At 40.0% G+C, this 27,288-nt stretch overlaps 1 protein-coding gene across 10 annotated transcripts in view; it reads left to right on the plus strand.

Annotated features, from left to right (window-relative positions):
- The window catches only part of LOC140616601 (phosphatidylinositol 3,4,5-trisphosphate 3-phosphatase TPTE2-like), a 160,306-nt gene that overhangs the window by 33,031 nt on the left and 99,987 nt on the right, over positions 1 to 27,288 (plus strand). For 5 of the 10 annotated variants that reach the window (XM_072797236.1, XM_072797235.1, XM_072797237.1 and 2 more), the window contains 8 exons: positions 778 to 831; positions 1,877 to 1,930; positions 2,744 to 2,794; positions 3,683 to 3,736; positions 4,583 to 4,636; positions 19,274 to 19,327; positions 20,691 to 20,744; positions 21,576 to 21,641. In XM_072797236.1, coding sequence (XP_072653337.1) covers positions 778 to 831; positions 1,877 to 1,930; positions 2,744 to 2,794; positions 3,683 to 3,736; positions 4,583 to 4,636; positions 19,274 to 19,327; positions 20,691 to 20,744; positions 21,576 to 21,641 — 441 coding nt within the window. The remainder of the gene's footprint in view (positions 1 to 777; positions 832 to 1,876; positions 1,931 to 2,743; positions 2,795 to 3,682; positions 3,737 to 4,582; positions 4,637 to 19,273; positions 19,328 to 20,690; positions 20,745 to 21,575; positions 21,642 to 27,288) is intronic. The other 5 variants (XM_072797238.1, XM_072797239.1, XM_072797240.1 and 2 more) reach the window with 5 other exon arrangements.

The following is a 27,288-nucleotide window of genomic DNA, read 5'->3' on the forward strand; positions in this document are numbered from 1 at the left end:
GGAAATAGCACCTGCCAGCACTTCTATTCTTTGAGACGTTTCCCAAAGGTCCCTTCCTCTCCACCACATGCTCTCACATTAGTAAATAAATCTTCCTGTATACCACAGGTGTTTTTCAAACTGCTGTGTCAATGCTCTATCTCTGGGAGCTCTTTGTTGTGCTGTTTCTCTAAGGGCAGGACTTAGTTACATATTGCCGTCCAGCTTTCCCAGTGCTGGGCCCACTGATTTTTTTAAAGTTCCAGGTGTTAAGTCCCACTGATTGTAAGAACTCGTGAAGTTGAACCCCTCTGATTTTCAAAGCCTAATGTTGTAGCGATTTGTCTTCCCTGTCCATGTTTCCCATGTCTGGGGTGCCTGGTGTGAAGTCTTCTCTACATTCTCCATGCCCACCACATCCTTTACTCCCATGGGGAGTCCTGTGGGTCCATTTAGCTCCTGACTTTGTCTCTGCCCTCTTTGATGTGCACCCTCCTCTACATTTAGGAGTGGAGAGACTGTTTTGCCACTCTCAGGTTATTTTGGCAGTTATTTATACTGATGCAGCTGTTATCTAGGTGTATCCATGAAATGAGGTGGACATAGGATCATCATATTCCACCATCTTGTCCAGAAGTCTAAAGCATTATTTCTAATAAAAATGACATAGCAGATTCAATTTACTGATACATGAATTTTTAAAGATCAACCAGCTCATAAGTATAGAGTATAATTGGGCAGAAAAAAGTAACTCTAGAATTACGTGGTATCTGACCATGTACCTTTTTAATCCTTTAGCCCAAACCATCATGAATTGGCATCAGACTCCTATGAGGAAGTCAGCAATGAAATGTGAGATTGAAAAGCATAAAGATATATATAAACATATATAATAATACATATATATACATACACATAGTCCTAGCAGCATAAAAACACATATACTCATACATAAGCACATATACAGAAAGACAACACAAAGAAATAGAGATTGAGATTTGTCAAATTCACTCTCAGGAGCATTCAAAGCAATACAGAGTATCTGATACTGTTTCTAAGTCTTCTCATAATAACATCTGATAACTCTTTTATCTTGTTCAGATTCACTTAAATAAAAGAGGACCAAGTCATGAAAGAAATGCTTCTTCCTCTAAGTATGTTTATTACCCTTAGTTAGTAGCAGCCAAACCCTTAAGAAATTATCATATTGCCTATATATGAGATTCTGCTAGGGTAGGCCAAGAAAGGACAGAATGGTATTTGAAACAAGGAGGAGTCAGCAGTGGACAGAGCAATGGAGCGAGTCCTCAGCAAAAAGAATGAAGGTAATACACTGGATGTGTCCATGAATCTCCAGAGTTCTGCTACTGCATTAAGCTGATCCTCCTATCCCAAATGCACCACCATACTGGGGGAAGCCTCTGTTTCAGGTTTTTAGTTACTTGACCCTGTTTGAGGGGAAGGAAATACCTCCATGAAGCATGAAGAGTAAGCAGGTGATGGAGGGAATCACCAAGCACAAAGCACAAAATTAGTTGAGGTCAAAGGGATATATACCTATATCCCTATACCTAGATACCTATAACTTTACAAGCTAAAGTTGAAATAAAATAAGTTCCACCACCAAAGATAGTTACACATTGGGTTAGGATAATAATGAAGAACACTTTTTACCCAAATTTCAATGTGTTAACTACTCATGGGCACAAGTTAATCATTACTACTATATAAACCTCATTTATAATATAAACTGACACACTAAGTTCCAGGTTATTGATTTGCACTTGGATTTTTAAAAATATATTAATTCATATCACAGATTAATTATAGCTTTTTGAGTGGGGGAAAGTGTATCTAGAATTACATATGTTGTCTATGTACCTTTTTTATTCTTTAGCCCTACCCCAAGTGAATTGACATTGGAAACCTATGAGGAATTCTCCAATGAAATGTGAGATTTGAATGCATAAATTTTAAATTATATGTACAATCTCAACACATACATGCATAAAACAATAAAGAAAAATTTGTAAATTTACTATCAGGAGCATCCATGGCAATAGAGTAGCTTCAATACTACTTCTAAGCCCTCATTATACGTAGGTAACTTTCTTTTCTTTTTTTTCCTTTTTTTCTTTTTCTTTCTTTTTCTTTCTTTTTCTTTCTTTCTTTCTTTCTTTCTTTCTTTCTTTCTTTCTTTCTTTCTTTCTTTTTCTTTCTCCTTTCTTTCTTTCTTTCTTTCTTTCTTTCTTTCTTTCTTTCTTTCTTTCTTTCTTTCTCTTTTCTTTCTTTTTTTTTGATTTGTTGAATAAAAGAGGAAGTCCTAAGAGGAATGCTTTTTCCCCTGAGTAGGTTTATCTCCTTTAGTAGCAGCCAAAACCTTAGATGAAAGTAAAGAGAAGAGAAAAGGGCCTGAGAACCAGGAATTTAAAAGAATAAGATGGTTGGTTGCTTCCAAACTGAAGCTGAATTTGAAATAAATTCTATGATAAAAAGCTGTTAGACACTGGGATTAGGGTGATGGTATAGAACTTCTTATAGATTGATGTATTAATTATTTATAGGACTAAGTTATTAGCATCATATGTAATGCCTCATTTCTAATGAAACATGATTAGAAATGGTTCATTTAGGTAATATGTACATGAATTTTTAAAGGCTGAGTAATTAATAAGTATAGAACAATTGTAAGTATATTTAAATGGAAAAAAGTCAGTCTAGCATTATGTGTAGTGTCTGACTATGTGTCTCTTTAATCCTTTAGCACTGCCCTGTCTGAATTGATAGCACAGAGCTATGACACCACCAGTAAAATGTGAGATATAAATGAAAAAGATAAATATATATTTATATGGACATATATGTACATATGTATTTATAACAACACAGACACATACATAAATATAAATACAATGAATTAAAGGGATGACGTTTCCAAATGCATTCTTAAGAGCATCCATGACCATACCTTGACTATTTCTAAAGCTTCTCACTTTAGCACCTATAGATAACTTTCTTTTCTGGATATAGTTGGATTAAAGAGGAACAAGTCATAAGAGGACTCCTTCTTCTTCCTAGTGATGACCAGCCAAAACCTCCTGGAGATTTCCGGAGTGCCTGTATATGAGACTTACTAGATTGGGTGAAGAAGGGACAGGATGCTATTTAAGACAAAGAATGGAGGAGCCCTCAGCAGAAAGAAAGGAGCTAATCAAATCTGGTTCTTTCACTTTCCAGAGTTCTGCCACCATGTGAGGCTACTGCCCCAAACCTGTAGTCACATGGAGGGAGCCCCTGCCTCAGGCCTGCCAGTTACTTGACATTACCTGAGGGCAGGGAAGGCAAGCATGGGAGGTGAAAGAGGGACTAGAGAAGCAGGAAACTGAGCAGGAAAGAAGAATATATGCCTGCAAATTAAGGTTGAATTTGAGACAAATTCCATCATGGAAGGCTGTTACATACTAGCCAGGTTCAGTAGTAAAAATCTGTATTTGATTCTTGAATCATTCATGTTTTTGTTAGGTCTATAATACTTATTACAAACATACAAATCTTCATTTCTAAGGTTCAATAACTGACTTGCATGTGAATTTTTTCCGTGACAGGAGTTTATAAGTTCAAGAGTAATCGTAGCTAATTTGAACAAAAAAAGTAGGTCTAAAAGTCCTAGGGTATCTTACTGTGTCTGTTTTTAATCCTTTAGTCCTGCCCTGAGTGAATTGACAGCAGTATCCTCTGAAGGACTCTCCAGTGCACAGTGAGCTATGATGAGTACATTACATAGATATGTATCTGTACACACACACACATACATTGAGATTTGGGATGTTCACTCTCAGGATCATGCATGGGAATACAGAGTTCCCCTGATACTGTTTGTAAAGTCTTCTCATGATAAGCTTCTATTTTGAACATAGGTGGGAAAAGATGAACAGATCCTAGAGGGAATCTTTTTAATCCTAGTATTTATTTGTCCATCCTTAATTATTGTGGATGAGTCTCTACTAGAATGGGCAAGAGAGGAGGAAAATTTATTTGGAGCCAGGAGAAATCAGCATAAAGAATGGAGCTAATAGACCCTGGATCCTCACCCTTCAGAGCTCTGCCCCCATGTGACGTTGGTGCCCCAAACCTACCACCATACTGAAAGGAGCCTCTGCCTCAGGTCTTTAGTCACTTGACCCTGTCTGAGGGGCAGGAAAAGACATCCAGGAAGCATGAAGAGTAAGCAGGTGACGAAAGGAATTAAGAATCAGGAAATTAGTTGGGGTCAAAGGAATATGTCCCTATAAACTGAAACTGAATTTGAAGTAAATTCTATTGCAAAGGGCTGTTTACACATTGAGATTAAGGTAATAGTAAAGAACTTCTTATAGATTGATACATTAATTATATGTAGGCCTAAGATAGTCAAGGGCACCTTACATAAAGCCTCATTCATTTCTAATCAAAAATGACCTACCAAGTTCATTTAGGTGATATATACATGAATTTTTAAAGATGACCAGTTCATAAGTATAGAGAAGTTACAGCTATTTAAATAGAAAGAAGTCAGTCTAGCATTACGTGTGGTGTTTGACTATGTGCCTCTTTAATCCTTTAGCACTGCTCTGACTGAATTGAAATCAGACAACTATGAGGAAGTCATCAGTGAAATGTGAGATATAAATGAATAAGCATAAATATATATTTATATGGACATTTATGTACATATGTATTTATATACTTGTATTGACACAGACCCACAAAGACACATACACAAACATCAGGAATCCATCAAAATCCCAGAGGAGAGCTTTGGCAGCAACCTCTTTGACCTTGGCTGCAGCAACTTCTCATGAGACATGACTACAAAGGCAAGAGAAACAAAAGTAAAAATGAGCTATTGGGACTTCATCAAGATATAAAGCTTTTGCACAGCAAAAGAATCAATCAACAAAACTAAAAGGCAACCCACAGAATGGGAGAAGATATTTGCAAATGTCTTCTCAGATAAAGGGCTACTATCCAAAGTCTGTGAAGAACTTACCAAACTCAACACCCATAAACAAAAAAATCTGGTCAAGAAATGTTCGGTAGACATGAACAGACATTTCACTAAAGAAGATACATAAATGGCCAATAGACACACAAAAAAATGCTCAACATCCCTTGGCATCAGGGAAATACAAATCAAAAGCACAATGAGATACCACCTAACGCCAGTCATAATGGCTAAAATTAACTCAGGAAACAACAGATATTGGTGAAGATGTGGAAAGGGGAACCCTCTTGTACTGTTTGTAGGAATGCAAACTGGTGCAGCCACTCTGGAAAACAGTATGAAGAGTCCTCAAAAAGTTAAAATAGAGCTACCCTACAACCCAGCAATTGCACTAATAGTTATTTATCCAAAGAATACATAGTGATTTGAAGGGGCACATGCACTCCAATGTATAGCAGTTCACAATAGCCAAACTATGGCAAGAGCCCAGATGTCCATCAACAGATGAATGGATGAAAAGGACATGATATGTACTCAGCCATCAAAAAGAATGACATCTTAACCATTTGCAATGACATGGATGGAACTAAAGGATATTTTGCTAAGCAAAATAAGTCTGTCAGAGAAAGACAAATACCAAATGATTTCACTCATATGTGGAGTTTAAGAAACAAAACAGATGAACATAGGGGAAGGGAAGGGAAGGGAAAATAAGAGGAAAACAGGGAGACAAACCATAGAGACTCTTAACTAAAGGGAACAAACTGAAGGTTGCAGGAGGGGAGGTGGGTGGGGAAATGGGATAACTGGGTGATGGGCATTAAGAAAGGCACTTGAAATAATGAGTACTGGGTGTTAAATGCAACTGATGAATCACTGAATTCTACCTCTGAAATTAAAAAAAGAAAGAAATGATGTTTCCAAATACATTCTTAAGAGCATCCATGACCATACCTTGACTATTTCTAAAGCTTCTCACTTTAGCACCTATAGATAACTTTCTTTTCTGGATATAGTTGGATTAAAGAGGAACAAGTCATAAGAGGACTCCTTCTTCTTCCTAGTGATGACCAGACAAAACCTCCTGAAGATTTCCGGAGTGCCTGTATATGAGACTTACTCGATTGGGAGAAGAAGGGACAGGATGCTATTTAAGACAAAGAACAGGAGGTGGGGCAAGATGGCAGAAGAGTAGGATCCCCAAGTCACCTGTCCCCACCAAATTACCTAGGTAACTTTCAAATCATCCAAAAAACCTAAGAATTCGGCCTGAGATTTAAAGAGAAAACAGCTGGAATGCTACAGTGAAAAGAGTTCACTCTTCTATCAAGGTAGGAATATGGGGGAAAAAAAGATATAAAGAAACAAAAGGCATCCAAGGGGGACGGGCCTGCGAGGAGCCAGGCTAAGGCCTCAGTGAGTGTCCACAGGACAGGAAAGCCCCGTCCATGGAGAAGCAGGAGCTTCACCAACCTTCCCAGATGGAAAGGCCCTCGCAGGGAGTTGGAGCAGGGCCCCAGGAGGGCGGGGATGCCCTCAGGCTCCCAGGGACAGTAACAGACACTTGCGCCCCTGAGAGAGTGTGCCACACCCCGAGGCCGAGCTCCCTAAAGGGCTGCAGCACGAGCCGGGCTGGACCTGGGAGCAGCTCGGAGGGGCTCAGGTGGTGGCTCCGTGCAGAGGGGCTGCAGGGCCCCAGGAGCAGCTCGGGGGCTGCTCGGGCAGAGGCTCCGCACAGAGGGAGCTGTGCAGCCGCCAGCGCGATTCCAACAGGGCAGGCCCTGGAGCACAGGGCGCGGGGGACACAGCCCAAGATCCGGCGCTCTCCCTGGGACAAGCAGAGGCCAGGAGGGCACAGGACAGCCAGGACACCCCAGCCTCCGGGTGGCTCGGAGCTGAGCAGATCAGTGGCCCCCGCCCCCGGAGCATCAAGGCCTCTGCAGACTGAGAGCTCCAGAGTTACTGCGGGAGCTGACTCGAGGCCTGGAGAGCTGGCCGCTGCTACTGTTGTTGTTCCTCCTGGGGCCTCACAGGATAAACAACCCCTACTGCGCTTCACAGTGGCCTCACAGGATAAATAGGTTAAACAACTTACACCGAGCCCTGCACCAGGCAGGGGCAGAGCAGCTCCCCCAAGTGCTGACACCTGAAAATCAGCACAGCAGGCCCCTCCCCCAGAAGACCAGCTAGACGGACAGGGGAAAAACAAATTATTGACCAAGCAGCACAGGAAAGTTCCAGGGAAAGGCGAGGGATTTACAGTATAAAGAATCAGAGGATACTACCTCTTGTTTTTTGTTTTTTTGATTTGTTTGCTTCCCCCCCCCATTTTTATCTTCTCTTCTCTCTTTCCCACCCCCCCTTTTTTTTTCTTTTCCTTTTCTTCTTTCTCTCCTCGCTTTTTCTGCTTTTCCCAATACAACTTGTTTTTGGCCACTCTGCACTGAGCAAAATGACTAGAAGGAAAAACTCATCTCAAAAGAAAGAATCAGAAACAGTCCTCTTGCCCACAGAGTTACAAAATTTGGATTACAATTCAATGACAGAAAACCAATTCAGAAGCACAATTATAAAGCTACTGGTGGCTCTAGAAAAAAGCATAAAGGACTCAAGAGACTTCATGACTGCAGAATTTAGATCTAATCAGGTAGAAATTAAAAATTAATTAAATAAGATGCAATCCAAACTAGAGGTCATTACGACAACGGTTAACAAGGTAGAAGAACGAGTGAGTGACATAAAAGGGACAATTAAAAGATCATGAGGATAGATTAAGGGAAATAAGTGACAGCCTGAGGAAGAAAAATCTACAGTTAATTGGGGTTCCCGAGGGCACCGAAAGGGCCAGAGGGCCAGAATATGTATTTGAACAAATCATAGCTGAAAACTTCCCTAATCTGGGAAGGGAAACAGGCATTCAGATCCAGGAAATAGAGAGATCCCCCCCTAAAATCAACAAAAAACATTCAAAACCTCGACATTTAATAGTGAAGCTTGCAAATTCCAAAGATAAAGAGAAGACCCTTAAAGCAGCAAGAGACAAGGCATCCCTAACTTATACGGGGAGAAATATCAGATTAACAGCAGACCTCTCCACAGAGACCTGGCAAGCCAGAAAGGGCTGGAAGGATATATTCAGGGTCCTAAATGAGAAAAACATGCAGCCAAGAATACTTTATCCAGCGAGACTCTCATTTAGAATAGAAGGCTAGATAAAGAGCTTCCAAGATAGGCAGGAACTGAAAGAATATGTGACCACCAAACCACCTCTGCAAGAAATTTTAAGGGGGACTCTTAAAATTCCTCTTTAAGAGGAAGTCCAATGGAACAATCCACAAAGACAGGGACTGAACAGGTATCATGATGACACTCACTTCTTATCTTTCAATAGAAAGTCTGAGCGTGAATGGGCTTAATGACTCCATCAAAAGGTGCAGGGTTTCAGATTGGATAAAAAAAGCTGGACCCATCTATTTGCTGTCTACAAGAGACTCATTTTAGACCTAAGGACACCAGCAGCCTGAAAATAAAAGGTTGGATAATCATTTCCCATTCAAATGGTCCTCAAAAGAAAGCAGGGGTAGCCATTCTTATATCAGATAAACTAAAGTTTATCCCGAAGACTGCAGTGAGTGATGAAGAGGGACACTATATCATACCTAAAGGATCTATCCAAGAAAGGAGGTATCCCTGGGTGGTGCAGCGGTTTAGCACCTGCCTTTGGCCCAGGGCGCGATCCTGGAGATCCGGGATCGAATCCCATGTCAGGCTCCCAGTGCATGGAGCCTGCTTCTCCCTCTGCCTTTGTCTCTGCCTCTCTCTCTCTCACTGTGTGCCTATCATAAATTTTTTAAAAAAGGACTTAACAATCATCAATACATATGCCCCGAATGTGGGAGCTGCCAAATATACAATTAATAACCAAAGTTAAGACATACATAGATAATAATGCACTTATACTTGGTGACTTCAACGTAGAGCTTTCTACACTTGATAGGTCTTCTAAGCACAACATCTCCGAAGAAACAAGAGATTTAAATGATACACTGGACCAGATGGATTTCACAGATATCTACAGAACTTTACATCCAAACTCAACTGAATACACATTCTTCTCAAGTGCACATGGAACTTTCTCCAGAATAGACCACATACTGGGTCACATCAGGTCTTAACCAATACCAAAAGATTGAGATCATCCTCTGCATATTCTCAGACCATAATGCCTTGAAATTAGAACAAAATCACAAGAAGTTTGGAAGGATTTCAAACACGTGGAGGTTAAAGACCATCCTGCTAAAAGATGAAAGGGTCAACCAGAAAATTAAGGAAGAATTAAAAAGATTCATGGAAACTAATGAGAATGAAGATACAACTGTTCAAAATCTTTGGGATACAGCAAAACCAGTCCTGAGGGGGAAATACATCGCAATACAAGCAGCCATTCAAAAACTGGAAAGAACTCAAATACAAAAGCTAACCTTACACATAAAGGAGCTAGAGGAAAAACAGCAAATAGATCCTACACCCAGCAGAAGAAGACAGTTAATAAAGATTCAAGCAGAACTCAACGAAATTGAGACCAGAAGAACTGTGGAAGAGATCAACAAAACCAGGAGTTTGTTCTTTGGAAGAATTAATAAGATAGATAAATCATTAGCCAGCCTTATTAAAAAGAAGAGAGAAGACTCAAATTAATAAAATCATGAATGAGAAAGCAGAGATCACTACCAACACCAAGGAAATACAAACGATTTTAAAAACATATGAACAGCTATATGCCAGTAAATTAGGCAATCTAGGAGAAATGGACGCATTTCTGGAAAGCCACAAACTACCAAAACTGGAACAGGAAGACAGAGAAAACCTGAACAGGCCGATAACCAGGGAGGAAATTGAAGCAGTCATCAAAAACCTCCCAAGACACAAAAGTCCAGGGCCAGATGGCTTCCATCAAACGTTTAAAGAAGAAACCATACCTATTCTACTAAAGCTGTTTGGAAAGATAGAAAGAGATGGAGCACTTCCAAATTCGTTCTATGAGTCCAGCATCACCTTAATTCCAAAACCAGACAAAGACCCCACCAAAAAGGAGAATTATAGAACAATATCCCTGATGAACATGGATGCAAAAATTCTCAACCAACATACTAGCTAATAGGATCCAACAGTACATTAAGAAGATTACTCACCATGACCAAGTGGGATTTATCCCCGGGATGCAAGGCTGGTTCAACACTCGTAAAACAATGTGATTCATCATATCAGCAAGAGAAAAAAGAAGAACCATATGATCCTCTCAATAGATGCAGGGAAAGCATCTGACACAATACAGTATCCATCCTGATCATAACTATTCAGGGTGTAGGGATAGAGGGAACATTCCTTTTTTTTTAATAAAATAATTTTTTATTGGTGTTCAATTTACCAACATACAGAATAACACCCAGTGCTCATCCTGTCTAGTGTCCCCCTCAGTGCCCGTCACCCACTCACCCCCACCCCGCGCACTCCTCCCCTTCCACCACCCCTAGTTCGTTTCCCAGAGTTAGCAGTCTTTATGTTGTCTCCCTTTCTGATATTTCCCACACATTTCTTCTCCCTTCCCCTCTATTTCCTTTCACTAATATTTATTCCCCAAATGAATGAGACCATATAATGTTTGTCCTTCTCCGATTGACTTACTTCACTCAGCATAATACACTCCAGTTCCATCCACGTTGAAGCAAATGGTCGGTATTTGTCGTTTCTAATGGCTGAGTAATATTCCATTGTATACATAAACCACATCTTCTTTATCCATTCATCTTTCGATGGACACCGAGGCTCCTTCCACAGTTTGGCTATTGTGGACATTGCTGCTAGAAACATCGGGGTGCAGGTGTCCCGGCATTTCATTGCATCTGAATCTTTGGGGTAAATCCTCAACAGTGCAATTGCTGGGTCGTAGGGCAGCTCTATTTTTAACTCTTTGAGGAACCTCCACACAGTTTTCCAGAGTGGCCGCACCAGTTCACATTCCCACCAACAGAGTAAGAGGGTTCCCTTTTCTCCACATCCTCTCCAAAATTTGTTGTTTCCTGCCTTGTTAATGTTCCCCATTCTCACTGGTGTGAGGTGGTATCTCATTGTGGTTTTGATTTGTATTTCCCTGATGGCAAGTGATGCAGAGCATTTTCTCATATGCATGTTGGCCATGTCTATGTCTTCCTCTGTGCGATTTCTCTTCATGTCTTTTTCCCATTTCATGATTGGATTGTTTGTTTCTTTGGTGTTGAGTTTAATAAGTTCTTTATAGATCTTAGACTAGCCCTTTATCTGATAGGACATTTGCAAATATCTTCTCCCATTCTGTAGGTTGTCTTTGAGTTTGGTTGACTGTATCCTTTGCTGCGCAAAAGCTTCTTATCTGGATGAAGTCCCAATAGTTCATTTTTGCTTTTGTTACTTTTGCCTTCATGGATGTATCTTGCAAGAAGTTACTGTGGCCAGGTTCAAAAAGGGTGTTGCCTGTGTTCTCCTCTAGGATTTTGATGGAATCTTGTCTCACATTTAGGTCTTTCATCCATTTTGAGTTTATCTTTGTGTATGGTGAAAGAGAGTGGTCTAGTTTCATTCTTCTGCATGTGGATGTCCAATTTCCCCAGCACCATTTATTGAAGAGACTGTCTTACTTCCAATGGATGGTCTTTCCTCCTTTATCGAATATTAGTTGACCATAAAGTTCAGGGTCCACTTCTGGGTTCTCTATTCTGTTCCATTGATCTATGTGTCTGTTTTTGTGCCAGTACCACACTGTCTTGATGACCACAGCCTTGTAGTACAACCTGAAATGTGGCATTGTGATGCCCCCAGCTATGGTTTTCTTTTTTAATATTCCCCTGACTATTCAGGGTCTTTTTTGATTCCACACAAATCTTAAAATAATTTGTTCTAACTCTCTGAAGAAAGTCCATGGTATTTTGATAGGGAATACATTAAACGTGTACATTGCCCTGGGTAACATTGACATTTTCACAATATTAATTCTGCCAATCCATGAGCATGGAATATTTTTCCATCTCTTTGTGTCTTCTTCAATTTCTTTCAGAAGTGTTCTATAGTTTTTAGGGTATAGAACCTCTACGTCTTTGGTTAGGTTTTTTTCCTAGGTATCTTATGCTTTTGGGTGCAATTGTAAATGGGATTGACTCCTTAATTTCTCTTTCTTCAGTCTCATTGTTAGTGTATAGCAATGGCATTGATTTCAGGGCATTGATTTTGTATCCTGCCACGCTACCAAATTGCTGTATGAGTTCTAGCAATCTTGGGGTGGAGGCTTTTGGGTTTTCTATGTAGAGTATCATGTCATCGGCGAAGAGGGAGAGTTTGACTTCTTCTTTGCCAATTTGAATACCTTTAATGTCTTTTTGTTGTCTGATTGCTGAGGCTAGGACTTCCAGTACTATGTTGAACAGCAGTGGTGAGAGTGGACATCCCTGTCTTGTTCCTGATCTTAGGGGAAAGGCTCCCAGTGCTTCCCCATTGAGAATGATATTTGCTGTGGGCTTTTTGTAGATGGCTTTTAAGATGTCGAGGAATGTTCCCTCTATCCCTACACTCTGAAGAGTTTTGATCAGGAATGGATGCTGTATTTTGTCTAATGCTTTCTCTGCATCTAATGAGAGGATCATATGGTTCTTGGTTTTTCTCTTGCTGATATGATGAATCACATTGATTGTTTTACGAGTGTTGAACCAGCCTTGTGTCCTGGAGATAAATCCTACTTGGTCATGGTGAATAATTTTCTTTTTTTTTTTTAATTTTCTTAATGTACTGTTGGATCCTATTGGCTAGTATCTTGTTGAGAATTTTTGCATCCATGTTCATCAGGGATATTAGTCTGTAATTCTCCTTTTTGGTGGGGTCTTTGTCTGGTTTTGGAATTAAGGTGATGCTGGACTCATAGAACGAATTTGGAAATGCTCCATCTCTTTCTATCTTTCCAAACAGCTTTAGTAGAATAGGCATGATTTCTTCTTTAAACGTTTGCTAGAATTCCCCTGGGAAGCCATCTGGCCCTGGACTCTTGTGTCTTGGGAGGTTTTTGATGACTGCTTCAATTTCCTCCCTGGTTATTGGCCTGTTCAGGTTTTCTGTTTCTTCCTGTTCCAGTTTTGGTAGTTTGTGGCTTTCCAGGAATGCATCCATTTCTTCTAGATTGCCCAATTTATTGGCATATAGCTGTTCATAATATTTTTTTAAAATCGTTTGTATTTCCTTGGTGTTGGTAGTGATCTCTCCTTTCTCATTCATAATTTATTAATTTGAGTCTTCTCTCTCTTCTTTTTAATAAGGTTGGCTAATAGTTTATCTGTCTTATTAATTCTTTCAAAGAACCAACTCCTGGTTCTGTTGATCTGTTCCACAGTTCTTCTGGTCTCGATTATTTGAGTTCTGCTCGAATTTTAATTAACTCTCTTCTTCTGCTGGGCGTAGGGTCCATCTCCTGTTTTTTCTCTAGCTCTTTTATGTGTAAGGTTAGCTTTTGTATTTGAGTTCTTTCCAGTTTTTGAATGGCTGCTTGTATTGCGATGTATTTCCCCCTTAGTACTGCTTTTGCTGCATCCCAAAGATTTTGAACAGTTGTATCTTCATTCTCATTAGTTTCCATGAATCTTTTTATTTTTTTTTTTCCATGAATCTTTTTAATTCTTCCTTAATTTCCTGGTTGACCCTTTCATCTTTTAGCAGGATGGTCCTTAACCTCCACGTGTTTGAGGTCCTTCCAAACTTCTTGTTGTGATTTAGTTCTAATTTCAAGGCATTATGGTCTGAGAATATGCAGGGGACGATCCCAATCTTTTGGTATCAGTTCAGACCCGATTTGTGACCCAGTATGTGGTCTATTCTGGAGAAAGTTCCATGTGCACTTGAGAAGAATGTGTATTCAGTTGAGTTTGGATGTAAAGTTCTGTAGATATCTGTGAAATACATCTGGTCCAGTGTATCATTTAAAGCTCTCTTTTCTTTGGAGATGTTATGCTTAGAAGACCTATAGAGGGTAGAAAGAGCTAGATTGAAGTCACCAAGTATAAGTGTATTATTATCTAATTATTTCTTCACTTTGGTTATTAATTGGTTTAAATATTTGGCAGCTCCCACATTCGGGGCATATATATTGAGGATTGTTAAGTCCTCTTGTTGGATAGATCCTTTAAGTATGAGATAGTGCCCCTCTTCATCTCTCACTACAGTCTTCGGGGTAAATTTTAGTTTATCTGATATAAGAATGGCTACCCCTGCTTTCTTTTGAGGGCCATTTGAATGGTAAATGGTTCTCCAACCTTTTATTTTCAGGTTGTAGGTGTCCTTCTGTCTAAAATGAGTCTCTTGTAGACAGCAAATAGATGGGTCCTGCTTTTTTATCCAGTCTGAAACCCTGCACCTTTTGATGGAGTCATTAAGCCCGTTCACATTCAGAGTTACTATTGAAAGATATGAGTTTAGTGTCATCATGATATCTATTCAGTCCTTGTTTTTGTGGATTGTTCCACTGGACTTCTTCTTAAAGGGGAATTTTAAGAGTCCCCCTTAAAATTTCTTGCAGAGCTGGTTTGGAGGTCACAGATTCTTTTAGTTCCTGCCTGTCTTGGAAGCTCTTTATCTCTCCTTCCATTTTGAATGAGAGCCTTGCTGGATAAAGTATTCTTGGTTGCATGTTCTTCTCATTTAGGACCCTGAATATATCGTGCCAGCCCTTTCTGGCCTGCCAGGTCTCTGTGGAGAGGTCTGCTGTTACCCTAATACGCCTCCCCATAAAAGTCAGAGATTTCTTGTCTCTTGCTGCTTTAAGGGTCTTCTCTTTATCTTTGGAATTTGCAAGCTTCACTATTAAATGTCGAGGTGTTGAATGGTTTTTATTGATTTTAGGGAGGGATCTCTCTATTTCCTGGATCTGAATGCCTGTTTCCCTTCCCAGATTAGGAAAGTTTTCAGCTATGATTTGTTCAAATACATATTATGGCCCTCTGGCCCTTTCGGCGCCCTCAGGAACCCCAATTAAACGTAGGTTTTTCTTCCTCAGGCTGTCATTTATTTCCCTTAATCTGTCTTCATGGTCTTTTAATTGTCTGTCTCTTTTTTCCTCAGTTTCCCTCTTTGCCATCAACTTGTCTTCTATGTCACTCACTCATTCTTCCACCTCGTTAACCCTCGTCGTTAAGACTTCTAGTTTGGATTGCATCTCATTCAATTGATTTTTAATTTCTGCCTGATTGGATCTAAATTCTGCTGCCATGAAGTCTCTTGAGTCCTTTATGCTTTTTTTCTAGAGCCACCAGTAGCTGTATAATAGTGCTTCTGAATTGGCTTTCTGACATTGAATTGTAATCCAGATTTTGTAACTCTGTGTGAGAGAGGACTGTTTGATTCTTTCTTTTGAGGTGATGTTTTCCTTCTAGTCATTTTGCTCAGTGCAGAGTGGCCAAAAACAAGTTGTATTGGGAAAAGGAGAAAAAGAGAGAGAGAGAAGGAAAGACAAGCGAAAAAGAAAAAAGAAAAAAGGAAGATAAAAGGAAAAAAGAGAAGAAAAAGAGAAAGAAAAAGAAAGAAAGGTGGAAAAAATGGGGGAAGCAGTCAGAAAATCAAAAAGAAAAAAACAAGAAAAGAAAAAAACACGGGGTGTATCTTGTGCTTTTGTATACTTTAAGTCCCTTGACTTCCCCTGGAACTTGTCCGGCTAGCTGGTCTTCTGGGGGAGGGGCCTCTTCTGCTGATTTTCAGGTGTTAGCACTTGGGGGAGCTGCTCAGCCCCTGCCTGGTGCAGGGCTCAGTGGGGGTTGTATACCCCGTGAAGCCGCAGGAGGAACAACCGCAGTGGCTGCGGCAGCTCTGGAGCCCTGGAGTCAGCTCCCGCAGTAACTACAGAGCTCTCCGTCTGCAGGGCCTGGAGGCTCCAGGGCGGGGCCGCTGATCTGCTCAGCTCAGGGCAGGAGCTTCCTTGCTGTCCTGGGCCCTCCCGGCCTCTGCCTGTCCCGGGGGGAGGCCGGATCCCGGGCTGTCTGGCTCGAACTGCTCCGGAGCCTGCACTGTTGGATTCGGGCTCCTGCCACACAGCCCCCTGCGGAGCCGCCGCCCGAGCCCCTCCCAGCTGCTCCGGGTCCCGCCGTGCACGCTGCAGCCCTTAGGGAGCTCGGCGCACTCCCCCGGGGCGCAGGTGTCTGTTAGTGTCCCCGGGAGCCCGAGGGCATCCCCGCCCTCCTGGGTCCTGCTCCAACTCCCTGCGCCCCTTTCCGCCCGGGAAGGTTGGTGCAGCTCTTGCTTCTCCGGACGGGGATCTCCTGTCCTGGGGGCATTCGCCCCAGCCTCAGCCCAGCTCCTGGGGGGCCCCTCCCCCTTAGATGCCTTTTGTTTCTTTATTTCTGTTTCCCCGTCTTCCTACCTTGATAGAAGCGCGAACTCTTCTCACTGTAGCGTTTTAGCTGTTCTCTCTTTAAATCTCAGGCCGAATTCGTAGATTTTCAGGATGATTTGAAGGTTATCTAGGTAATTTGGTGGGGACAGGTGATTGGGGACCCTACTCTTCCGCCATCTTTAGAGGGAACATTCCTCAGCATCTTAAAAGCCATCTATGAAAAGCCCACAGCAAATATCATTCTCAATGGGGAAGCCTTTCCCCTAAGATCAGGAACAAGACAGGGATGTCCACTCTCACCACTGCTATTCAACATAGTACTAGAAGTCCTAGCCTCAGCAATCAGACAACAAAAAGAAATCAAGGCATTCAAATTGGCAAAGAAGAAGTCAAACTCTCCCTCTTCACCGATGACATGATACTCTACATAGAAAACCCAAAAGACTCCACCCCAAGATTGCTAGAACACATACAGCAATTTGGCAGTGTGGCAGGATATACCCAGCAATCAGTGGCATTTCTAAACACTGTCAATGAGACTGAAGAAAGAGAAATTAAGGAGCCAATCCCATTTACAATTTCACCCAAAGCATAAGATCCTTAGGAATAAACCTAACCAAAGAAGTAAAAGATCTATACCCTAAAAACTACAGAACACTTCTGAAAGAAACTGAGGAAGACACAAAGAGATGGAAAAATATTCTATGCTCATGGTTTGGAAGAATTAATATTGTGAAAATGTCATTGCTACCCAGGGCAAGTTACACATTTAATGCAATCCCTATCAAAATACCATGGACTTTCTTCAGAGAGTTGGAACAAATCATCTTAAGATTTGTGTGAAATCAGAAAAGACCCCGAATAGCCAGGGGAATTTTAAAAAAAGAAAACCATAGCTGGGGGCATCACAATGCCAGATTTCAGGTTGTACTAGAAAGCAGTGGTCTTCAAGACAGTGTGGTACTGGCACAAAAACAGACACATAGATCAATGGAACAGAAGAGAGAATCCAGAAGTGGACTCTCAACTTTATGGCCAACTAATATTCGACAAAGGAGGAAAGACTATCCACTGGAAAAAAGACAGTCTCTTCAATAAATGGTGCTGGGGAAATTGGACATCCACATGCAGAAGAATGAAACTAGACCACTCCCTTGCACCATACACAAAGATCAACTCAAAATGGATGAAAGATCTAAATGTGAGACAAGAGTCCATCAAAATCCTAGAGGAGAACACAGGCAACACCTTTTTTGAACTTGGCCACAGTAACTTCTTGCAAGATACATCCATGAAGGCAAGAGAAACAAAATCAAAAATGAACTATTGGCACTTCATCAAGATAAGAAGCTTTTGCGCAGCAAAGGATACCGTCAACCAAACTCAAAGACAACCTACAGAATGGGAGAAGATATTTGCAAATGTCCTATCAGATAAAGGGCTAGTATCCAAGATCTATAAAGAACTTAATTAAACTCAACAGCAAAGAAACAAACAATCCAATCATGAAATGGGAAAGAGACATGAACAGAAATCTCACAGAGGAAGACATAGACATGGCCAACAAGCACATGAGAAAATGCTCCACATCACCTGCCATCAGGGAAGTACAAATCAAAACCACAAGGAGATACCACCTCACACCAGTGAGAATGGGGAACATTAACAAGGCAGGAAACAACAAATGTTGGAGAGGATGTGGAGAAAGGGGAACCCTCCTGCACTGTTGGTGGGAATGTGAGCTGGTGTAGCCACTCTGGAAAACAATGTGGAGGTTCCTCAAAGAGTCAAAAATAGACCTGCTCTATGACCCTCAATTGCACTGCTGGGGATATATCCCAAAGATACAGATGAAATGAAACGTCGGGACACCTGCGTTTCCAGCAGTGTTTCTAGCAGCAATGTCCACAATAGCCAAACTGTGGAAGGAGTCTCGGTGTCCATCGAAAGATGAATGGGTAAAGGAGATGTGGTTTATGCATACAATGAAATATTCCTCAGCCATTAGAAATGACAGATACCCACCATTTGTTCTGACATGGATGGAACTGGAGGGTATTATGCTGAGTGAAATAAGTCAATCGGAGAAGGACAAACATTATATGTTCTCATTCATTTGGGGAATATAAAAAATACTGAAAGGGAATAAAAGGGAAAGGAGAGAAAATGAGTGGGAAATATCAGAGAGGGTGACAGAACATGAGAGACACCTAACTCTGGGAAACGAACTAGGGATGAGGGAAGGGGAGGTGGGTGAGGGGTGGGGGTGACTGAGTGATGGGCACTGAGGGGGGCCCTTGATGGGATGAGCACTGGGTGTTATTCTATATGTTGGCAAATTGAACAGCAATAAAAAGTAAATTTACAAAAAAAAAAAAAAAGACAAAGAACAAAGGAGCCCTCAGCAGAAAGAAAGGAGCTAATCAAATCTGGTTCTTTCACTTTCCAGAGTTCTGCCACCATGTGAGGCTACTGCCCCAAACCTGTAGTCACATGGAGGGAGCCCCTGCCTCAGGCCTGCCAGTAACTTGACATTACCTGAAGGCAGGGAAGGCAAGCATGGAAGGTGAAAGAGGGACTAGAGAAGCAGGAAACTGAGCAGGAAAGAAGAATATATGCCTGCAAATTAAGGTTGAATTTGAGACAAATTCTACCATTGAAGGCTGTTACATACTAGCCAGGTTCAGTAGTAAAGATCTGTATTTGATTCTTGAATCATTCATGTTTTTGTTAGGTCTATAATACTTATTACAAACATACAAATCTTCATTTCTAAGGTTCAATAACTGACTTGCATGTGAATTTTTTCCGTGACAGGAGTTTATAAGTTCAAGAGTAATCGTAGCTAATTTGAACAAAAAAAGTAGGTCTAAAAGTCCTAGGGTATCTTACTGTGTCTGTTTTTAATCCTTTAGTCCTGCCCTGAGTGAATTGACAGCAGTATCCTCTGAAGGACTCTCCAGTGCACAGTGAGCTATGATGAGTACATTACATAGATATGTATCTGTACACACACACAAACACACACAAACATTGAGATTTGGGATGTTCACTCTCAGGATCACGCATGGGAATACAGAGTTCCCCTGATAACTGTTTGTAAAGTCTTCTCTATAAGCTTCTATATACCCTTTGTCTTTTAAAAAGAGATAGAAGACGAATAGGTCATAGAAGGAGTTCTCTTTCCCCTAGTCTTTACCCTTAATACTAGTAGCCAAACTACAGAAAACTTAGATTGCCTATGCCTGTGACTCTGTTGGAGTGGGTCAAGGGAGGAGAAAAACCTTTTTGGAGAAAGGAGAATAATAGTAAATGATAAACAGTAAATAGTATCACTGGACAAGCTGCAGAGGATGCCTCAACAGAAAAGAATGGAGCTAATAGACCTGGATCTGTTTGTTTTTCTACCATGTGCAGCTGGTCCCCCAAGCCCAGACCTACCATCACATTGCATAGAGCCATTTGCTCAGACCTGTGGTGACTTGATACTATTTGAGGGTTAGAAAAGACATCCATGACTCCTAAGGAGCACAGACGGATTGGAGGTACTTCAGGAAATTAGGTTATTCAACTGAAATGCATACTTTTTTTTTTTTTAGATTGATTGATTGATTGATTCAGAGAGAGAGAGAGACAGAGACACAGGCAGAGAGAGAAGCAGGCTCCTTGCAGGAAGCCTGTCATGGGACTCAATCCCCGGTCTCCAGGATCACACTCCGGGCTGCAGGCGGCGCTAAACCACTGCGCCACCGGGGCTGCGCTGAAATGCATACTTACACTGATGTAAATCAATCAATCAATCAATCCCACCTTAAGAAGATGTTATACTTTGGGTCAGATTCAGTAGTAAAGAACTATATTTAAATCTTGAGTCATTCGTTTTTTGACAGGTGTAAGGTATTCATTACATATAAGGCCTCATTTCTGGGGGAAATGACATATCAGGTTTCAAATAACTGATTTACATGTACATTATTAAAGAGTCATCTATTTTGCACGTTAAAGAGTAATATTAACTAGTTTGAACCAAAAAATATTTAGAAAATTATGTAGTGTCTATGTCAATTTATTAATTTTTTCCATTGAACTAAGATTTTCATTATTTTCATTACATAAAGTTCATTTCTAGGGTAAAATTAAAAACCAGGCTTCAATGAGCTGATTAAGATCTTATTTTTTAGGTCAACTAGATTATAAATTAGATTGTAGATTGTAGAGTAGACAATCTACAATCTAGTACAACTAGATTGTAGAGTAATTGTAGCTGATTTGCATTTAAAAATAAGTCTAGAAAGGCATGGAGTCTTACTATGTACATTTTTAATCCTGTAGCTATAATGCAAATGAATTGGAAAAAGTAGCCTGTGTTAGAGCCACCAAGGAAAGGTAAGATATAAATATATGTAGAGAGAGGAAGGGGAATACTGAAGTTTAGGAGATCCAATTAGTTATGAAGTCCTGTCTCTAACAATTATTTAGATCTTATCCAAGGAAAAGATATCCATGACATGTGAGAAGTAGAGGTGGTGGAGGGACTGAGGTTCCAGATAACTAATTGACATATTTTTTAAGAGTTCAATCAGTTTAAAAAAAAAAAGAGTTCAATCAGTTTATATATTGTAGAGTAAATATATCTAAATTCAACCAAAAAAAAAGTAAGTCTGTGAACCCACTTGGTTCTATGTACATTTTTAGTCTTTCACACTGACCTGAATAAAGTGATGTCAGAAGTATTTGACTACTTAGATATATTTTACCTTTCAATAATGATGCATTAAAGACTACTGATATCATTTATTTGGGTCAGTGCTATATATACATTGATCTCTCTACATATAGAGAGAGCCCAATAAAGGCAGAGAGACACAGAAGAAGACAGAAGCAGAAGACAGAAGAGGGGAGGGGAAATGGGGAAGGGAGAGACAGAAAAGGACAAAGGGTGGAAGAAGGAAGGGGGGTGAGATGGCAGGGAGATGAGTGGGGGAAAGGAAGCTAGAGAGATTTGTAAAATTCAATCTTGGAAGTACTCATGAGAATGAGTTTTCTGGACAATAAATCTAAAATTCTTTCTAAATATTTAGATTATCCAGTGAGCTAAGTCATGTTTACTATGTCCTTTAGATTCAAAGACTTATTTTTGTTCAAATAAATTTTCACATCACTGTTCCATGTAGCAAATCTCTAATGACATGTTTTTGCATTTGTTGGTGGTTAAAGTATAATAGAACGACTCTCCAGAATCCCTGATGATGGTGAAGACATTGTCTTTCTCAATTCATATGAGTAAGTCAGTTTGAAGTTTGGAGGAAGGGGGCCCTTAGTGGATCTCTTATCTTTGCAAGGTAGAGCTTGTGCTAAGGCAAAAGTAAAAAAACTGTGGAAAAGTATCAAAATGTTTGTGAGGGAGAGTACACAATAATGACTTAAATTAAATTAACAGATAAGTACCATGCTTGAAAAAATATTTCCATACATTCACAGGTAAATGTTCTTGTAGTTTAATGGGTTTTGTCTATGAGCAAATGGGACTGAGAACAAAAGTGAACACATTTTTCTAATTAAGGGTATCTTTCATGCTCATTGGGATTTTATTAATTTTAACTTGTTTCTGAGTAATCTCCCTAAGAGTACTTCCTATTGCACTGACTTGAAGGCATTTTTACCATGTACTCATTCATGGCAAGGAAACAATACATTCTTAAAGTCACATGTGTCTAAACTGTAGAAATATTGATGAGATTTTTCTTCTGCTTTTCTTTTCAACACTTATTTAGGCATTCAGAAGCTTGTGCCATTGTTAGAGAGTGAGTAGTGCTGAAGAGGAAATTAGCTGGTCACTGTTGGAATTTTTTTGCTGTCTAGACAAAGATTTACGTGGAAAATAAAAGGGAGACTAATGAATCCAAATAGATTTCCAGATTATCCATGAATTAATTTGCATTTTCTATGACTTTTCATCATGGGCCATCAATGAAGAGTGCACTCTGACATCCAAACTCTGGGAAACGAACTAGGGGTGGTGGAAGGGGAGGTGGGCAGAGGTGGGCGGGGGTGGGGGTGACTGGGTGACGGGCACTGAGGGAGGCACTTGAGGGGATGAGCACTGGGTGTTATTCTGTATGTTGGCAAATTGAACACCAATAAAAAATAAATTAAAAAAAAAAGGAGTTCACTCTGCTACTTAATTGCATTACAGATCTACATATTAGCTATACATTTTCTGCAATGAGGCTGCCCAGAACTGGAGCAAAATTTGTTTTGTTTTTGTTTTTTTTAAGTTTTTAATTCCAGTATAGCTAACATATAGCGTTATATTGGTTTATGTTTAGAGTACAGTGATTTAAAAAAAATACAATATAGTGATTTGACAGTTCTATGTATTACCAGGTACTCATCATGACAAGTGCACCCTTAATCTATTTAACCCAACCCCCACATACTGGGTCACAAATCAGGTCTTAACCGATACCAAAAGATTGAGATCATCCCCTGCATATTCTCAGACCATAATGCCTTGAAATTAGAACAAAATCACAAGACGTTTGTAAGGATTTCAAACACGTGGAGGTTAAAGACCATCCTGCTAAAAGATGAAAGGGTCAACCAGGAAATTAAGGAAGAATTAAAAAGATTCATGGAAACTAATGAGAATGAAGATACAGCTGTTCAAAATCTTTGGGATACAGCAAAACCAGTCCTGAGGGGGAAATTCATCGCAATACAAGCAGCCATCCAAAAACTGGAAAGAACTCAAATACAAAAGCTACCTTACACCTAAAGGAGCTAGAGAAAAAACAGCAAATAGATCCTACACCCAGTAGAAGAAGAGAGTTAATAAAGATTCGAGCAAAACTCAACGAAATTGAGACCAGAAGAACTGTGGAAGAGATCAACAAAACCAGGAGTTTGTTCTTTGGAAGAATTATTAAGATAGATAAACCATTAGCCAGCCTTATTAAAAAGAAGAGAGAAGACTCAAATTAATAAAATCATGAATGAGAAAGCAGAGATCACTACCAACACCAAGGAAATACAAACGATTTTAAAAACATATGAACAGCTATATGCCAGTAAATTAGGCAATTTAGGAGAAATGGACGCATTTCTGGAAAACCACAAACTACCAAAACTGGAACAGGAAGACAGAGAAAACCTGAACAGGCCGATAACCAGGGAGGAAATTGAAGCAGTCATCAAAAACCTCCCAAGACACAAAAGTCCAGGGCCAGATGGCTTCCCTGGGGAATTCTATCAAACGTTTAAAGAAGAAACCATACCCATTCTACTAAAGCTGTTCGGAAAGATAGAAAGAGATGGAGTACTTCCAAATTCGTTCTATGAAGCTAGCATCACCTTAATTACAAAACCAGACAAAGACCCCACCAAAAAGGAGAATTATAGACCAATATCCCTGATGAACATGGATGCAAAAATTCTCAACAAGATACTAGCCAATAGGATCCAACAGTACATTAAGAAGATTATTCACCATGACCAAGTGGGATTTATCCCCGGGATGCAAGGCTGGTTCAACACTTGTAAAACAATCAATGTGATTCATCATATCAGCAAGAGAAAAAGAAGAACCATATGATCCTCTCAATAGATGCAGGGAAAGCATCTGACACAATACAGCATCCATCCTGATCAAAACTCTTCAGAGTGTAGGGATAGAGGGAACATTCCTCAGCATCTTAAAAGCCATCTATGAAAAGCCCACAGCAAATATCATTCTCAATGGGGAAGCCTTTCCCCTAAGATCAGGAACAAGACAGGGATTTCCACTCTCACGACTGCTATTCAACACAGTACTAGAAGTCCTAGCCTCAGCAATCAGACAACAGAAAGAAATCAAGGCATTCAAATTGGCAAAGAAGAAGTCAAACTCTCCCTCTTCGCCGATGACATGATACTCTACATAGAAAACCCAAAAGCCTCCACCCCAAGATTGCTAGAACTCATACAGCAATTCGGCAGTGTGGCAGGATATGCCCAACAATCAGTGGCATTTCTAAACACTATCAATGAGACTGAAGAAAGAGAAATTAAGGAGCCAATCCCATTTACAATTGCACCCAAAAGCATAAGATCCCTAGGAATAAACCTAACCAAAGAAGTAAAAGATCTATACCCTAAAAACTACAGAACACTTCTGAAAGAAACTGAGGAAGACACAAAGAGATGGAAAAATATTCTATGCTCATGGTTTGGAAGAATTAATATTGTGAAAATGTCATTGCTACCCAGGGCAAGTTACACATTTAATGCAATCCCTATCAAAATACCATGGACTTTCTTCAGAGAGTTGGAACAAATCATCTTAAGATTTGTGTGAAATCAGAAAAGACCCCGAATAGCCAGGGGAATTTTAAAAAAGAAAACCAGAGCTGGGGCCTCACAATGCCAGATTTCAGGTTGTACTACAAAGCTGTGGTCATCAAGACAGTGTGGTACTGGCACAAAAACAGACACATAGATCAATGGAACAGAAGAGAGAATCCAGAAGTGGACTCTCAACTTTATGGCCAACTAATATTCGACAAAGCAGGAAAGACTATCCATTGGAAAAAAGACAGTCTCTTCAATAAATGGTGCTGGGGAAATTGGACATCCACATGCAGAAGAATGAAACTAGACCACTCCCTTGCACCATACACAAAGATCAACTCAAAATGGATGAAAGATCTAAATGTGAGACAAGAGTCCATCAAAATCCTAGAGGAGAACACAGGCAACACCTTTTTTGAACTTGGCCACAGTAACTTCTTGCAAGATACATCCACGAAGGTGAAAGAAACCAAAGCAAAAATGAACTATTGGGACTTCATCCAGATAAGAAGCTTTTGCACAGCAAAGGATACCGTCAACAAAACTCAAAGACAACCTCCAGAATGGGAGAAGATATTTGCAAATGACGTATCAGATAAAGGGCTAGTTTCCAAGATCTATAAAGAACTTCTTAAACTCAACAGCAAAGAAACAAACAATCCAATCATGAAATGGGCAAAGGACATGAAGAGAAATCTCACAGAGGAAGACATAGACATGGCCAACATGCACATGAGAAACTGCTCTGCATCACTTGCCATCAGGGAAATACAAATCAAAACCACAATGAGATACCACCTCACACCAGTGAGAATGGGGAAAATTAACAAGGCAGGAAACAACAAATGTTGGAGAGGATGTGGAGAAAGGGGAACCCTCCTGCACTGTTGGTGGGAATGTGAACTGGTTCCTCAAAGAGTTAAAAATAGATCTGCCCTACGACCCAGCAATTGCACTGCTGGGGATATATCCCAAAGATACAGATGCAATGAAATGCCGGGACACCTGCACCCCGATGTTTCTAGCAGCAATGTCCACAATGTCCAAACTGTGGATGGAGCCTCAGTGTCCATCAAAAGATGAATGGATAAAGGAGATGTGGTTTATGTATACAATGAAATATTCCTCAGCCATTAGAAACGACAGATACCCACCATTTGCTCTGACATGTATGGAACTGGAGGGTATTATGCTGAGTGAAATAAGTCAATCGGAGAAGGACAAACATTATATGGTCTCATTCATTTGGGGAATATAAAAAATACTGAAAGGGAATAAAGGGGAAAGGAGAGAAAATGAGTGGGAAATATCAGAGAGGGTGACAGAACATGAGAGACACCTAACCTTTTGAAATGAACAAGAGGTGGTGGAAAGGGAGGTGAGTGGGGGGTGGCGGTGACTGGGTGACAGGCACTGAATGGGGCACTTGATGGGATGAGTACTGGCTGTTATGCTATATGTTGGCAAATTGAACTCCAATAAAAAAAAATCTGTGTTGTTTGATTAAAAACTTAAATATATGAATGTCTTGTATCCTATATAGGGCAAGTAATTTTTCTGTTTGTCTATCTTTTCACTATGCAGAAATTTCTAATCTTTAGGCAATAGAGTATATCTATACTCATCTTTATACTGCATGCCTTTATTTTTTTAAGAAATTAATTTTGAACTGTTTTTTTAAGATTTTATTTATGTGTTTTTTCATGAGAGACACAGAGAGAGAGGCAGAGACAGAGGCAGAGGGAGAAGCAGGCTCCATGCAGGGAGCCCAATGTGGGACTTGATCCCAGGACTCTGGGGTCACGCCCTGAGCTGAAGGCAGATGCTCACCCATTGAGCCACCGAGGCATCCCTAACTCATGCCTTTAGAGTAGAGCTTAGAAACCTAACGTATATAACAAAATTTCTTCTATGTTTTGAATTTGTTTTCTACATTTAAATAAAACATCTTCCCAGAATTTATTTTGTATTAAGGTATAAAGCATAGGAATTTATTTTTCTCCTGAGTGACTACTGGTTTTTCAACATCAAAATTGCATCACCCTCTATTGTCTTTGCCCTATTTTAATGATCTTTATTATGCCTATCACCTTATAATTTACTAGGCTATTTATTTATTTATTGTACTTATGGTCTATCTTCACAATAAAAATGTAAGCATCATAAAGGAATAACATTTTGTTTATTTTAACTGCTTCTCTCCAGTGCCTACAGCAGTACCATGGCACATAGTAGGCATTCAATGAGATTGGTTGAATTAGTTAACTTGTTATTGAAAAAATTTTCCTTTTCAATGATTTTTAAACCCCTCTCTATTATATTATGAATCTTTACAGACTGCTTGCAGGATCTATTTTATTCCATCATTTCACTAGCCTTTTTATTATAGCATATTTTTCACACATTAAGGTATAATTTACAGCACACTAAAACATTTTTCAACTTAAGGTACAATTTATATATAATGAATTTATGCATTGTGTGGCAGTTCTGTGAGTTTTGACTAATACATTCATTTAGCCACCACCATAATTATGATAAGAAAAATTATATCATCTCCCTAAAATTTCTCAAGTCTGTTTAGCCCCTCCCACAACCTCAG

The sequence above is a fragment of the Canis lupus genome, chromosome 24, assembly GCF_048164855.1.
Source record: "Canis lupus baileyi chromosome 24, mCanLup2.hap1, whole genome shotgun sequence".
NCBI classification, from domain to species: Eukaryota; Metazoa; Chordata; class Mammalia; order Carnivora; family Canidae; genus Canis; species Canis lupus.